General features: G+C 37.4%; 1 protein-coding gene across 3 annotated transcripts in view; it reads left to right on the top strand.

The window, feature by feature from the left end:
- FNBP1L (formin binding protein 1 like) overlaps positions 1-12,855 on the top strand; it is a 120,074-nt gene that overhangs the window by 70,845 nt on the left and 36,374 nt on the right. For all 3 annotated transcript variants that reach the window (XM_030571877.1, XM_030571878.1, XM_030571876.1), the window contains exon 2: positions 2,383-2,498. In XM_030571877.1, coding sequence (XP_030427737.1) covers positions 2,383-2,498 — 116 coding nt within the window. The remainder of the gene's footprint in view (positions 1-2,382; positions 2,499-12,855) is intronic.

Here is a 12,855-nt window from a genome sequence, read left to right as displayed (position 1 = left end):
GTGGGGGCAGGGCCAGGGGCAGCGAGGGAGAGTGTCAGTGATGCAGCCCTCGGGCCAATGAACTAGTCCTTATGTGGCCCTCGTGGTCATTTGAGTTTGAGACCCCTGTTCTAGAGTGAGATGGAGGAAGATGAAGGAAAGAAAGGAAAGCTTTTCAGTGAGGAGGAGTGATCCTTTTGTTAATGGTAGAAGGAGAGATGTATATTACTTATACAGGTTCATCTTTGTATATGTCAGTGGTAAATAAGTAACTTTCATTAACTGATCTCTCAAATTATTTGTTTTTTATTTGATCCTGTAATATTGGAAAGATATTCTCTGTGGTTATATGTTCTACAATATTAACAGTTTGATGTTCCAGAATATTAAGTTAAACCTTGGCAGCAAATCAAAGTAGTGGAGTAAGCAGCCAAAACTAGGACAGCAAAGGAATTGTTTTGCTCTTCACTGAAGGAAGTATTTTTTTAATGGCTCTGACCATTGACTCCCTACCAAAAACACCTTATTGGGATTTCATTTGGATACAAGGCTAATATTGTCAAAAGTAATTACAAAAACAAGAGCAGAATATAAAAGAGCAAAGCTTCTGAGAAAGTTAAAATTTATGCTTACATATGATATTTTAATGCCTCTCAAAAAAAACCCTGTTTAAACAATGCTCAGGGTCTGACTTCAAAGAAATCTAGAGTGAAGGCCAACACTGTCTTTAAATCACCATTATAGCACAAATTAGATGTGTGGGATGTATTTAATCTATGCATCAGTGCCCTAAACATCAACAAGTTGAGATTTGAGAACAATCTTAATTCTGAATTTCTTCCTTACGTTTGTCAAAACTGATAAAATGTTGTTTGATCTTATATACCCTAAATGATGGTGTATTTTTACTACCAGTGTCTTCCAGATGTCATTTCAATCAATGTTATATTGTTTAAGACTGCCAAAGTGCACTGTACCTCAGCATTCCTTGATGCAACTTCAAATCACTGTAGTGTGCATTGGAACAAGAAGACTAAAGTTGTTTATAGGAAAGGCTGATATGACTCATTAAGTTAAGGTGCAATATTGAGTCAGGGCTGTGGTGGTGCATAGCTTAAGATAATGAAGAAAGTAATGTTCTATTATGCAAACTTTAAATATGTAAAGGCACCACGATTAGCCTTGCCTAAACCTCATCACTTTCTTTCTCTGGTATTAATTTTTAATTTTATTTTATAGCTGTATTATTTACCTATTAGGTGTATCTGGACACAGTTTCTATGGGGGACACTGTATGATAGCTTGTATTTTTTTTACATTTGCTCGTGTTTTTGAGATTATTGAGCAATTGTTCATGAGGAGGTGTGCTAAATATGGTCAGAATTTACAATAAATATTGTCATCTTAAAACACAAATCCTGGACTTCTCTTCAGCATGGCATAGTGTTTAAACTTTTCATATAAAAATATGAATGTGTGCAGTGTGGTTTACCGAACTGCATCTTCATTTTTTGTTAGATATTTCATTCACATTTCCCCTTTTTATTTTTGGATTCCTTCTTCACCCTCAATGAATGTTTGCTCAACCTGTTGATTTGCCACCTGTAACAGTGAAAATTCAGCTTTGAAGGTAGCAGTATAACAGGGGGTTTTGATAATTTCTAAAGAAATCTGCTTTTTTTTTAATCCAGTTTCTGTCTTCTGTTGCCAGTTTGTCATAGCCCTGTTCATTTTTAGAACTAACTTTGCTCTGTCTGGAGACTGTCACCAGCACCTATCATGGAGTGAGCATTTGCTGATGTTTTTAACTATCTGTTTTTGAAATACGGAATGTATCCACCTTTGTTGTACAGTATAACTTAAGTATGTTTTCTGTCATTGAGTGATCTTAAGGATGTAAATACTTTTTTGAATGCCTAGAAACCAGACCTAGGGTCTGTGTTGAGGAATTTTTAAATTACTAAAAAATCTCTTGTGAAAGAAATTGTACTTAAATAGTTTGTTAACCAGTTACAGAACACTTGTCTCCACTTATATTTTCAGTGTTGTGTTGGAAACTTTCCTTGATTGAAAAGGATTGTTTATTTTTAAAGTAATACAAATATTAATGGCCATTACTTTTTATGAAAAAAAAAAACAGCCGTGAGTAATTTTTAAATATGAGTACAGGTGCTTTTACATGAAGAGCCAAAAGTATGTATGCACATGTAATTTTAGCATACTTATATTCTGGCATATGAGGGTTGTGATATGCATAGGACTGGCTTTATTATCCCCGTTGTAGTGAGTTATATCTAAATATCAAAGACCACAACTTCATAACTAAATGAAATTGATAGAATTTTGTGATTTTTTTTTTTAAACCTTGTGTAGCTAATTGAATTTCTTTGTTTTGTTTTGAAGGATCAATTTGATAACTTAGACAAGCATACGCAGTGGGGCATTGACTTCTTGGAGAGATATGCAAAGTTTGTAAAAGAAAGGATAGAGATTGAACAAAACTATGCAAAACAATTAAGGTAAGTTGTATTTATTTATTTTTTAAATCCTACTCAGTAACAGTTACTCTGAATTATATTATCAGGTTGGTAGATAAATATTTATGATTCTGTTGTTCAAGGTCTGTTTTTCATCAGTCATCTGAATTAGATCATTAGTTACTTTTTACGAGAGACAGATTTTTCTGATTTACCAATCCGAAGTGCTCTCCCCTCTTGTGTCTTTTGAACCTAAAAGATGTGCTCAATGGAATCTTGAGGCTTTTTAAGAACTACTGATACTTCTGCCTGGTTTTGGGGTTTGCTTCTAGCAATCTTTTCACATCAGCCAGCTCTTTGGTTTCTTCTCTGTTCAACAAAGTTTAGCAGCAGAAGCTTTAGCATCCATTTGTTATGTTGATTGGCGGAATTCACTTCTTTGTGTTAGAAATCTGATAGAAGTCATTCGTGAGCAGAATTTCAGAAGGTAGGAATATAAGAATGTAAAGAGCTCAAGAAGTGGTTGAAGTGTGCAGAATGAAGCACCATTTCGCAGCTCTGTGTTGGCTTGTTTTGCTCGTTCTATCTGTTTAAATGAGGAAACCATTTTATTTGGACAGTTAAATCAAAAACTTTTTCACAGACAGCGCAAACAGGTCACCTCTTTGCTTAAGTAACTGAAGCTTATCTTTTGACTACCTTACAGAAGGGGCCCGTCTTATTGTCTTCAGGTTTGTCTGTGCCTTGATTTTTAAAATGTTGATCCTTAATTATAAAGGATTGTGTTGTCCATATGTGAACTCTTTTACCTACTGTGTTCTAAAATTTATATTATCTGTATTATTATGTCAATATTATATAAAAACAAACCTTTCATTCTTTCATTTTTAATATTGTTTTGGATAAGATTTGTAATTCCTCCTGAAGAGTATAGTGCCTTGGAATTCTTGCACAGTGCATTTTGTAAATGAAAAATGTATACCTTTATAATTTGCTCTAATCCAGCGGTCACCAGCCTGTAGATCGTAATAATTGGTCAAACCTGGAGGCTCTGCCAGCTGATCGTTATCCCCGGCTGCTAAAAGTTGGGCAGAGCATTGAGACCAAGGCAGGCTCCGTGCCAGCTCTAGCCCCTCGCCACTCCTCGAAGCGGCCAGCACGCCCCTGGGGGGTAGGGGGGGCAGGAGTCTCCGTGCACTGCTCCTGCCTGCAAGCACCATCCCTGCAGTTCCTATTGGCCGCAGTTCCCTGTTCCTGGCCAATGGGATCTGTGGGGGCGGTGCTTGCAGGGAGGAGCAGTGCGCAGAGCCACATGGGCCCCCTCAATGGGCTGCAGGAGTGTGCTGGCCGCTTCTGGGAACAGCGTGGGGTGGGGGTAGGCAGGGAGCCTGCCTTAGCCCCGCTGCTCCTCCAACAGGGAGCCGCCCGAGGTAAGTGCCACCCAGCGGGAACCTGCACCCCAACTCCAAGCCTCCTCCCAGAGCCAGCACCCCAAACCCCTTCCTGCATCCCAACCCCCTGCCCCAGCCCTGAGCCCCCCTGCATACAAACTCCCTCCCAGACCTTGCACTCCTCACCCCCTCCTGCATCCCAGGCTCAGCCCGGAGCCCCCTCCCACACTCCAAACCCCTTGGCCCTAGCCCAGAGCCTGCACCTCCTCCTGAACCCCAACCCCCTGCCCCAGCCTGGTGAAAGTGAGTGAGAGTGATGGGAGGGAAGGGGGCGGGGCCTCAGGGATAGAGTGGGGTTGATCCTGAGTTGCACTTAAATTCAGAAAGTAATCTTGTGCATAAAAAGGTTGGAGACCACTGCTCTAATGAGTCATTTTCTTGAGCACAATTAAAGAGGAGCAAAAGAAGAAATGTGTTGTATAAAACTTATAATGTCATCATATGTTACATGTTACATGGTTTCTCTAAAGGGAAATTGTGTTTTACTAATCTATTAGAGTTCTTGGAAGGGGTCAACAAACATGTGGACAAGGGGGATCCAGTGGACATAGTCTTTGACAAGGTCCCTCACCACAGGCTCTTACGTAAATTAAGCTGTCGTGGGATAAAAGGGAAGGTCCTTTCATGGATTGAAAACTGGTTAAAAACAGAGAACAAAGGGTAGGAATTAATGGTAAATTCTCAGAATGGAGAAGGCTAACTAGTGGTGTTCGCCAAGGGTCAGTCCTAGGACCAGTCCTATTCAACTTATTCATAAATGATTTGGAGAAAGGTGTAAAATGTGAGGTGGCAAAGTTTGCAGATGATACTAAACTGCTCAAGATAGTTAAGACCAAAGCATACTGTGAAGAACTTCAAAAAGATCTCACAAAACTAAGTAATTAGGCAACAAAATGGCAAATGAAATTTAATGTGGATAAATGTAAAGTAATGCACATTGGAAAAAATAACCCCAACTATACATACAATATAATGGGGGCTAATTTAACTACAACGAATCAGGAAAAAGATCTTGGAGTCATTGTGGATAGTTCTCTGAAGACGTCCATGCAGTGTGGAGAGGCGGTCAAAAAAGCAAACAGGGTGTTAGAAATCATTAAAAGGGGATAGAGAATAAGACGGAGAATAGATTATTGCCCTTATATAAATCGATGGTACTCCCACACATCTTGAATACTGTGTACAGATGTGGTTGCCTCATCTCAGAAAAGATATACTGGCACTATAAAAGGTTCAGAGAAGGGCAACTAAAATGATTAGGGGTTTGGAGAGGGTCCCATATGAGGAGAGATTAAAGAGGCTAGGACTTTTCAGCCTGGAAAAGAGGAGACTAAGGGGGATATGATAGAGGTATATAAAATTATGAGTGATGTGGAGAAAGTGGATAAGGAAAAGTTATTTACTTATTCCCATAATACAAGAACTAGGGATCACCAAATGAAATTAGTAGGCAGCAGGTTTAAAACAAATAAAAGGAAGTTCTTCACCCAGCGCACAGTCAACTTGTGGAACTCCTCACCTGAGGAGGTTGTGAAGGCTAGGACTATAACAGGATTTAAAAGAGAACTAGATAAATTAATGGAGGTTAAGTCCATTAATGGCAATTAGCCAGGATGGGTAAGGAATGGTGTCCCTAGACTCTGTCTGTCTGTCAGAGGGTGGAGATGGATGGCAGGAGAGAGATCACTTGATCATTACCTGTTAGGTTCACTCCCTCTGGGGCACCTGGCATTGATCACTGTCGGTAGACAGGATGCTGGGCTAGATGGACCTTTGGTCTGACCCACGACAGCTGTTCTTACGTTCTTATGTTACCAGGGAATCAAAGAATCGGCAGGTTATTGGTTGTTTCAAAGTTTCAGGAACATGAGTCAGGACAGGTAGAATTGGATATGCAGTAGGTTAACAAAGTCGTTCAATGATATACATATTTAATTTGTTCTTAATTTATGATTGGAAAGAAGTTGGCTTTATTATGTGTCAATTTATTATACTGTCAGTAGATATTTGTAATGAGCTATCAGATGTTTTTGATACAGTAACTGTTGTTGATGAAAGAGAAGAGTTTTGTTTGTTTTACTTCCTCTTTGTCAAATCAAAACAATTCCGGAGATTAACTCCTTTTTATTTTTATTCTGTTCAGCACATTTCTTTCATGCTAACACTGTTGCAGTGGGAGGTACAACTTTCTATTATATGGTGCAGAAGTATAACTAGCATAACTTCAATACAAAATAAGAGTCTGAATTTGTCCAGCTGCTTTAAACTGGAGTGAGGCAGAAAAAGCCACTCCTATGGATTCTGGATGAGTGTTATTCTCTAATTGTGTAATATTCCATGATCTCTAGAGTCATCTAGTTGATTTGAGTCAGTTATAGAAAATGTTTTGCTTAAATCATGACGGTGATTATGCCCTGTTGACTAATGTGTACTACTGGGTTGTTGTTTTTTCTTCATAGCAGATTAATGTACGTTTCAAGCCACCTTGAGACATATTTACCAAAATTACTGTATATATAAGAAACAGAGAAACTTTATTTAAATGTAAGTGTAAAAGTTAAGATGGAAATGCAAATTACCACCATATGTGTTTGTTTCTTAAATCTGTTTTCCTTTGATTGGAGCTGAAAACTTAAGCTGTTGTTTATTATCCAAATGTGGATGTGGCAAATTTTCTTTTAGTGATTACCTTAAGAACCAAAGCACATGAACTCTCATATTCCAGAGAGGTTGTTTTTTGTACTCAGCTACCACGTAGTTCCTTTCTATGGTGTTTTGTCTTCAGTTGAGTGCTTTTTCTGATAACTCACTGAGATATTAAACCAGTTTTGTGATCAGTGCTCACCATAACTGTTAGTTGGTGCTATTCCAATCTTTCAAGCTACTAGAGTGCCATTAAAAGTGGAGCTTTTTCTTTAACTATCAAAAGGCCTGGAAGTTCTAATTGCATTGCTTCATATTCTGTGAAAGTAGACTTTAAATATAATTCACTTCCAAAATCTCCCTTAATGGAATATAAAGATTGCGGGACAAATTCAGAGTTGGTTGCTCCAACTGTATTGAAGTCATTCAATCAAAACAACTTTTAGAATGTCAGTGAAACTGTGCCCACTTGTAACGCAGCTTACAGCACTGTATGGACCTAAAGACCATATGCAAAATTCAAGATAACTACACCTCTATACAAATATTTACAGTAAAATGCTGTAATGTAGTGACACGAGGCAGTTGATGAGATTTACATAATTCCATCCTATGTTACAGAAAATAGACACATTTCCGTGAAAGCTAGTACTACTTCCAAAGAGGGTTGAATTGGGAGATCCATGATATACTTTAAGAGTACTAAGCATCTTAACCCCTAGATTTCATTAAGCAATAATTATTGCTTGCCACCTCATCCCTGAGTCTTTTCACCAACCCAGAGAGCAAAGTGGTGTATTCCTGCCACTAAAAAAATCGACCATCTTACTTTCAACTGCAATAAAATGTTTTTTAATCTAGCGCCCTCATTTTGTCCCCACTTTATTTTTAATTATATTAATTTAGTGCTTGCGCATGCTGCTGAACTGACCCTGTTAGACTGTGAAATCATTTGTTCATATACAGACTTGGGCACAGCACAGGTAGTGCAGTCCAAGATTCTCCACTCCACCCTACTGGTGCATGTAAATCCTTTTCTTGAAAGGCTACTGTTAGAGATGAGTAGTTCGGTTTCTGTGCCCTTAGTAATGCTAAGAATCTCTGCTGAAGCCATTAATTAATGTGAAAAGTGGTGCTCGTTTGTACACTGTGGATATGTGTCCACTGAGTAAGGGGCCATAACTAGACTGGAAGGATTAGATTTTTATTGGTAAATATTGATTTCACCGTTCACACAAACTGATGAAAAAACATTTCCACTGATACTTTGCCTATTTGTAAATTTCAGTTAAGAAAAATGCTGCTTGAAAACTTATTAGAGTTTGATTTAAGGATTTTTACTTGATATATTTTGACATGTGAAGTTGACAATTTGTGTTTTAACTGTTATAAAGCTTTAACTTTTTCAGTCTCATACTGTTGTTAAATTATTATATATGACCCTCCTATAATTTCCTACAAATGCAAAAATGTAAGTAGATAAAAGTTGGGGGAAAAGATGCTTAAAAATAAAAATTGATATTATCCATCAAAATTATTTTTAAAAAATATCAAATTCTGCCAAGCTTAGCCATAACTCATTTCACATAGGCTGGCAATGACTTTCAATCATTGCTAACCTGGATGGGATTTAAATTGATGCCCTAGTGGTAGAAAGAGTCATATTTCATTGTCAGCTTTCTAACAGCTTTTTTCAACTCTTATTTTCTATCCTCACAATTACAGAATGAATTTTCTTTATGCTGTAAATGAAAAAGATCCTAATAATATGCTCTGCTAAAACAGACTCTTATTATTTTCCAGTGTGTTTGCTTTGTATTGCAGAAGATAATTACAATGCTAAACAAACTGTTCATCATAAACTCTTTTAATACATCTTGTGACCTTAAAGATTCAAAACGTTGTGGGTTGAGGGTAGAAGAAAAGATTAATCTGAGTTGTCATTAAGAACCTGACAGAATAAAATGCTTCATAGTCTAGATTCTTATTCTTCAGCTTCACTTTAAGTCCACATGCCTGTAGTGAGCTTCATTTGGGCAGATCCCTATGTCAGTGCTTTGCAGTTCCTTTTCCTGCATAGAGCTGGGTGATTTTAAAAAAAAATTCTTTTTGCAAATGGTATTTTTGCCGAAAAATGTATTTTTTGGATCTCTGAATCTATTCACAATTCAGATAGAATTCAACAAATAATTGTTACTACTTTTTTTATTTCAAAATGTCAAAAAATTCATTTTGATGATTTTGAAATGCTATATTTCAACTTTTTATTTTGAAATGGTGTTCCACTTTGAAATTTGGCCAATTTAAAAAAAAAAAGTGTGTGAGTGAGTGAGAACATCATTTTCAGGTGTTCTCTCTCTCTCTCTCTCTCTCTCTCTCTCACACACACACACACACACACACACACACACACACACACACACACACACACACACTCTTTTTTTTTTTTTAAATTGGCCAAATTTCAAGGTGGAACACCATTTCAAAATGAAAAGTTGAAATATAGCATTTCAAAATTGTCAAAATGAATTTTTTGACATTTTTGAAATAAAAAAAGTAGTAACAATTATTTGTTGAATTGGGTTGACCCAAAATGTTTTGGTTTATTTGAAACAGCCCCTCCCTCCACCCCCAAATTCTCGATTCAGCAAAATGTTTGGAAAAAATAAAATTTGGTCCAGACCTAACAGATTTTTTGTTTGTTAGATTTTTTTTGGTTTGGCCTCATCATCTGGACAGACCAGTATATTTAGAGTCTAAGAGCTAAGCTCAAGTTTAGATACAAATGTCAAACATTTTTCTTTTTTCCAAGAGATATCTGTCAGCAAATACTTTCTAGAGTGCTGCCTGAGTGTCTATTCCTTATGCCCTCACAAACTCCCTGAGGCACCTAAGGGTTATTTTCCAGGACATCAGTTTATTTTCTCTTTGCTTTTCAAGACTTGGTATTCTCATTTTAGAATAGCCTTTTGTGCTCCTTCGATTGTTCTCTCCGTGCCTTCCATTTTTCCACTGACTCTTGCACTCATGATCTGTCTCTCCATGTTTATTATCTTTTGCACTTATTGAAGCCTGAGATATTTACTGTTTGCTGAGTCCTTAGAAAATTTGACAAAATTTGATGCGTCAGATTACAAATTCATGTCAGCTCAAATGCGGTCAGGATCCAACTGCTGGCTAATTTGTTTTAAATGCTACAGTGTGTGTTGTTTTTGTTTGGGGGGAAGGTTGTCATAAGGTATTTCTGTCTTCCTAGAAATGATTAATAAAAACAGCATCACACTGAAAAAATAAAACTAGAACAGAAATCAGCATGCTGCTAAGTCATCAGTAATCAGGACCCTCCCCCACTGCCATTCTAAACTGTATGCTTTATATTAAGTGGTTTTCCTTTCTTATCTGTAACATGCCAGAAAATCTTCTCTTGAAAAGCCTCTTGCACAGTTGCCTAGCTACAGCATTGTTATGCTTGTTATGGATTTCACCTTCTGAATAATAATGAGGTGTATTTTAGAAGTTCCCTGTTTATAATGGAAGCCTCTATATAGAGTATAAGGCAGGAATATAAAATAATACCAGAAAAAGCAACATAGGAAAATAATTTTGGGTGCCAAGGAAGAGGTTTTGTCTTTTTTGACATGAGAAAAAACACAAACCTATCCAGATTATATGGAGCCTTGTCTGCTTTTAATCTCTACCAGCACAGCAAGTAGAATTTCCACACAGACAATGGACTCCATGATACTGGAGAGAAATTTTTGTCTACACGTCGAGAGTTAGTATTGCCCTCTGAAGTAATTTTTATTCAAAAAATGATTTAGAACAGTAAAAGTTGAATTTGTGAAATAGTTCTGGGCATCGTAGGTATACAAGTATTTATCTGTGTATCTTATTGGTGGTGTTTATATAATCTTTTAAGTTGCACATTTTCAGAAGTTTTGGATGGATTTTTTTTTTTTTTACTTTTTAAAAAGTAGGAAATTGCATGTCAAAATAAAACAGTATAGTAAAATAATGTCAAGCACTGAAAAATTAGGAAAGTTAGAAACTACTCTGGATATGAATCAGGGTTGAGTAGTGACTGAGGTGGTTGTCTGCACAACTCCTGCCTCATTTGTTGTGGAAGTTGGAAGGTGTGCATTGAATGAGGCAGATTACTGCAGGAAGAGAAAGGAGGATCTCATGATTCAAGTAGCTGAGTGCCACTTTGGAGAACTGAGTTCTGTGTCTGCCTCTGCCACAGAGTTCCTGTGGGAAGCTGGGCATTGCCAAGCCAGGCAGCATTCCATGTGCATGAGGAGAGGGAAGTAAACCCACTGTTCCTTGGCTCACAGATCAGATTATGATCTCTTCTTCCACACTGGCTGCTGCTTATATTTTTGTGCACTTCACCATTGAGCATTGCTTCATACCTCTTCCATACAGAGGCAAGTATCATTCTCCCCAATTTACATATAAGTTAAGAGAGGTTGCACAAGGTCACTTCTGGCGAAACTGGGACTAGAACTCCAGTCTCTACTATGACAGGCCCGAGTCTTGCCTACTCTTTCATACTGCCTCTTCTACAGAATGTTGCAAATCTGTGTACTTACATCTACTTTTCTAACTACTAGGTACACTTCCTTCACAGAGGTAGGAATAGAATGCAAAAATCCTGATCTCCAGCATTCTATTGCTGCTTGTCGGTGGGTTACCCAACAATTTGCTGAAGTGTCACAACCTCCCCAAAGGGGCTGGTCCAAATGGAGAAATAACACTTCTTTAGTTCAAGTGTTAGATATCTGTCCTGGGAATTGCATGGTTCAGAAATTAAACCTTAATGCTGACTTGGGGAGGGTTTTTTCTATTTGCACATGATTTCTTCCCTCTCCCCATTCTCTTTGAATAACTATCTTATTTAAGTATCAGAGGGGTAGCCGTGTTAGTCTGGATCTGTAAAAGCAGCAGAAAGTTCTGTGGCACCTTATAGACTAACAGACGTACTGGAGCATGAGCTTTCGTGAGTGAATACTCACTTCGTCAGATGGCATGCATCCGACAAAGTGGATATTCACCCATGAAAGCTCATGCTCCAATACATCTGTTAGTCTATAAAGTGCCACAGGACTCTTTGCTGCTTTAGCTTATTTAATTCACAGTGAGAAAACATCCTTAGAAACTTTTATTTTTGTGATAACTGTGTTGCAACAAAACATAGGTGATCCACATTTTGATGCTTTGTCACACTGAAAAAAGTGAAGGGTGAGAGTATTAGTAAAGTAAGTAGACACAGTATGGCTTTTGAGTTACACAGCAGAGCAAGAGAGTGCTGTTCTTGCAGTCACCCTTTCAGTGTAACTGCTCTTTTAAATCCTAGAACTGTGAACAAAGGGGAAACCTGGGCAAAAGCTATCCTAATGCAATATGTAAATAATATGCTAATTGGTACTGTTTTTTTATTGTTTGGATTTAAAATATATAGTGTTGTTTCAGTGGATAAAAATCTGTGGCAAATGAAATACAGTATGGGGTATGCAGTACCCAGGGTATGCAGTATTGGGTATGGTATTAGCAGCCTAAAATGGAGAATATACAGCAGTTAGTTCTGCTATCTGCCTTTCAGATTGCAGCTAGTAGATAGATTTAATGGTGAAGAAAGTGCAGTATACATAGTATTTTACAGAAATATCTGGGGAAGAAGTTCGTATGCTTTCAAATGCCTATAAACAAACTTGACACCTCTTCACACTGTACTCACTGCCATCTTCTGTTGGCTGCAGAAGACTCTTAACAATAAAGTTGGGTGATACAGATTCTGTTGTGAAAGGTTTTAATAAGTACTGACAAGAACTAATGCTCTGCAAAAGTCCATGGCTATTACGGAAGGAAAGCTGAAGAGTCTTCTGTTAACATGACCACACTGGACACTAGAGCTACTGAAGTAGATTCTTAAATTAATTAGCAGAAAATTTTCAGTAAGTTCAAGGAAAAACTGAAGAGAATAACAGGTTGCATAAAACATGATAAAATCTGATTGTATGATAGAGACTATTGGAATTACTGGAAAATCAAATAAAATGTAAAAATATTAGATTTAAAGATGTGCCAGGGGCCAGAGATGTGCCAGATCCTCTTGTATTTTGTTAAAGCGATGGTTTATTTATTTGACTTTGACACAGAAAATTATTCTGTATTTGCTGAAAAAGATACAAAATTCCTTCTAGACCGAGGCAGGGAGATAAGTAATGGAGCCATAATTGCAACTTTTGTGGTTTATAAAAAGCGAGAGAATTTTGAAGGCTGTTAGAATAAAAAAGATACTGCAG

This window comes from Gopherus evgoodei, chromosome 8 (assembly GCF_007399415.2).
Source record: "Gopherus evgoodei ecotype Sinaloan lineage chromosome 8, rGopEvg1_v1.p, whole genome shotgun sequence".
NCBI classification, from domain to species: Eukaryota; Metazoa; Chordata; order Testudines; family Testudinidae; genus Gopherus; species Gopherus evgoodei.
Note: the sequence above shows the minus strand (reverse complement) of the source record. Positions and strands in the feature narration are given on the sequence as shown.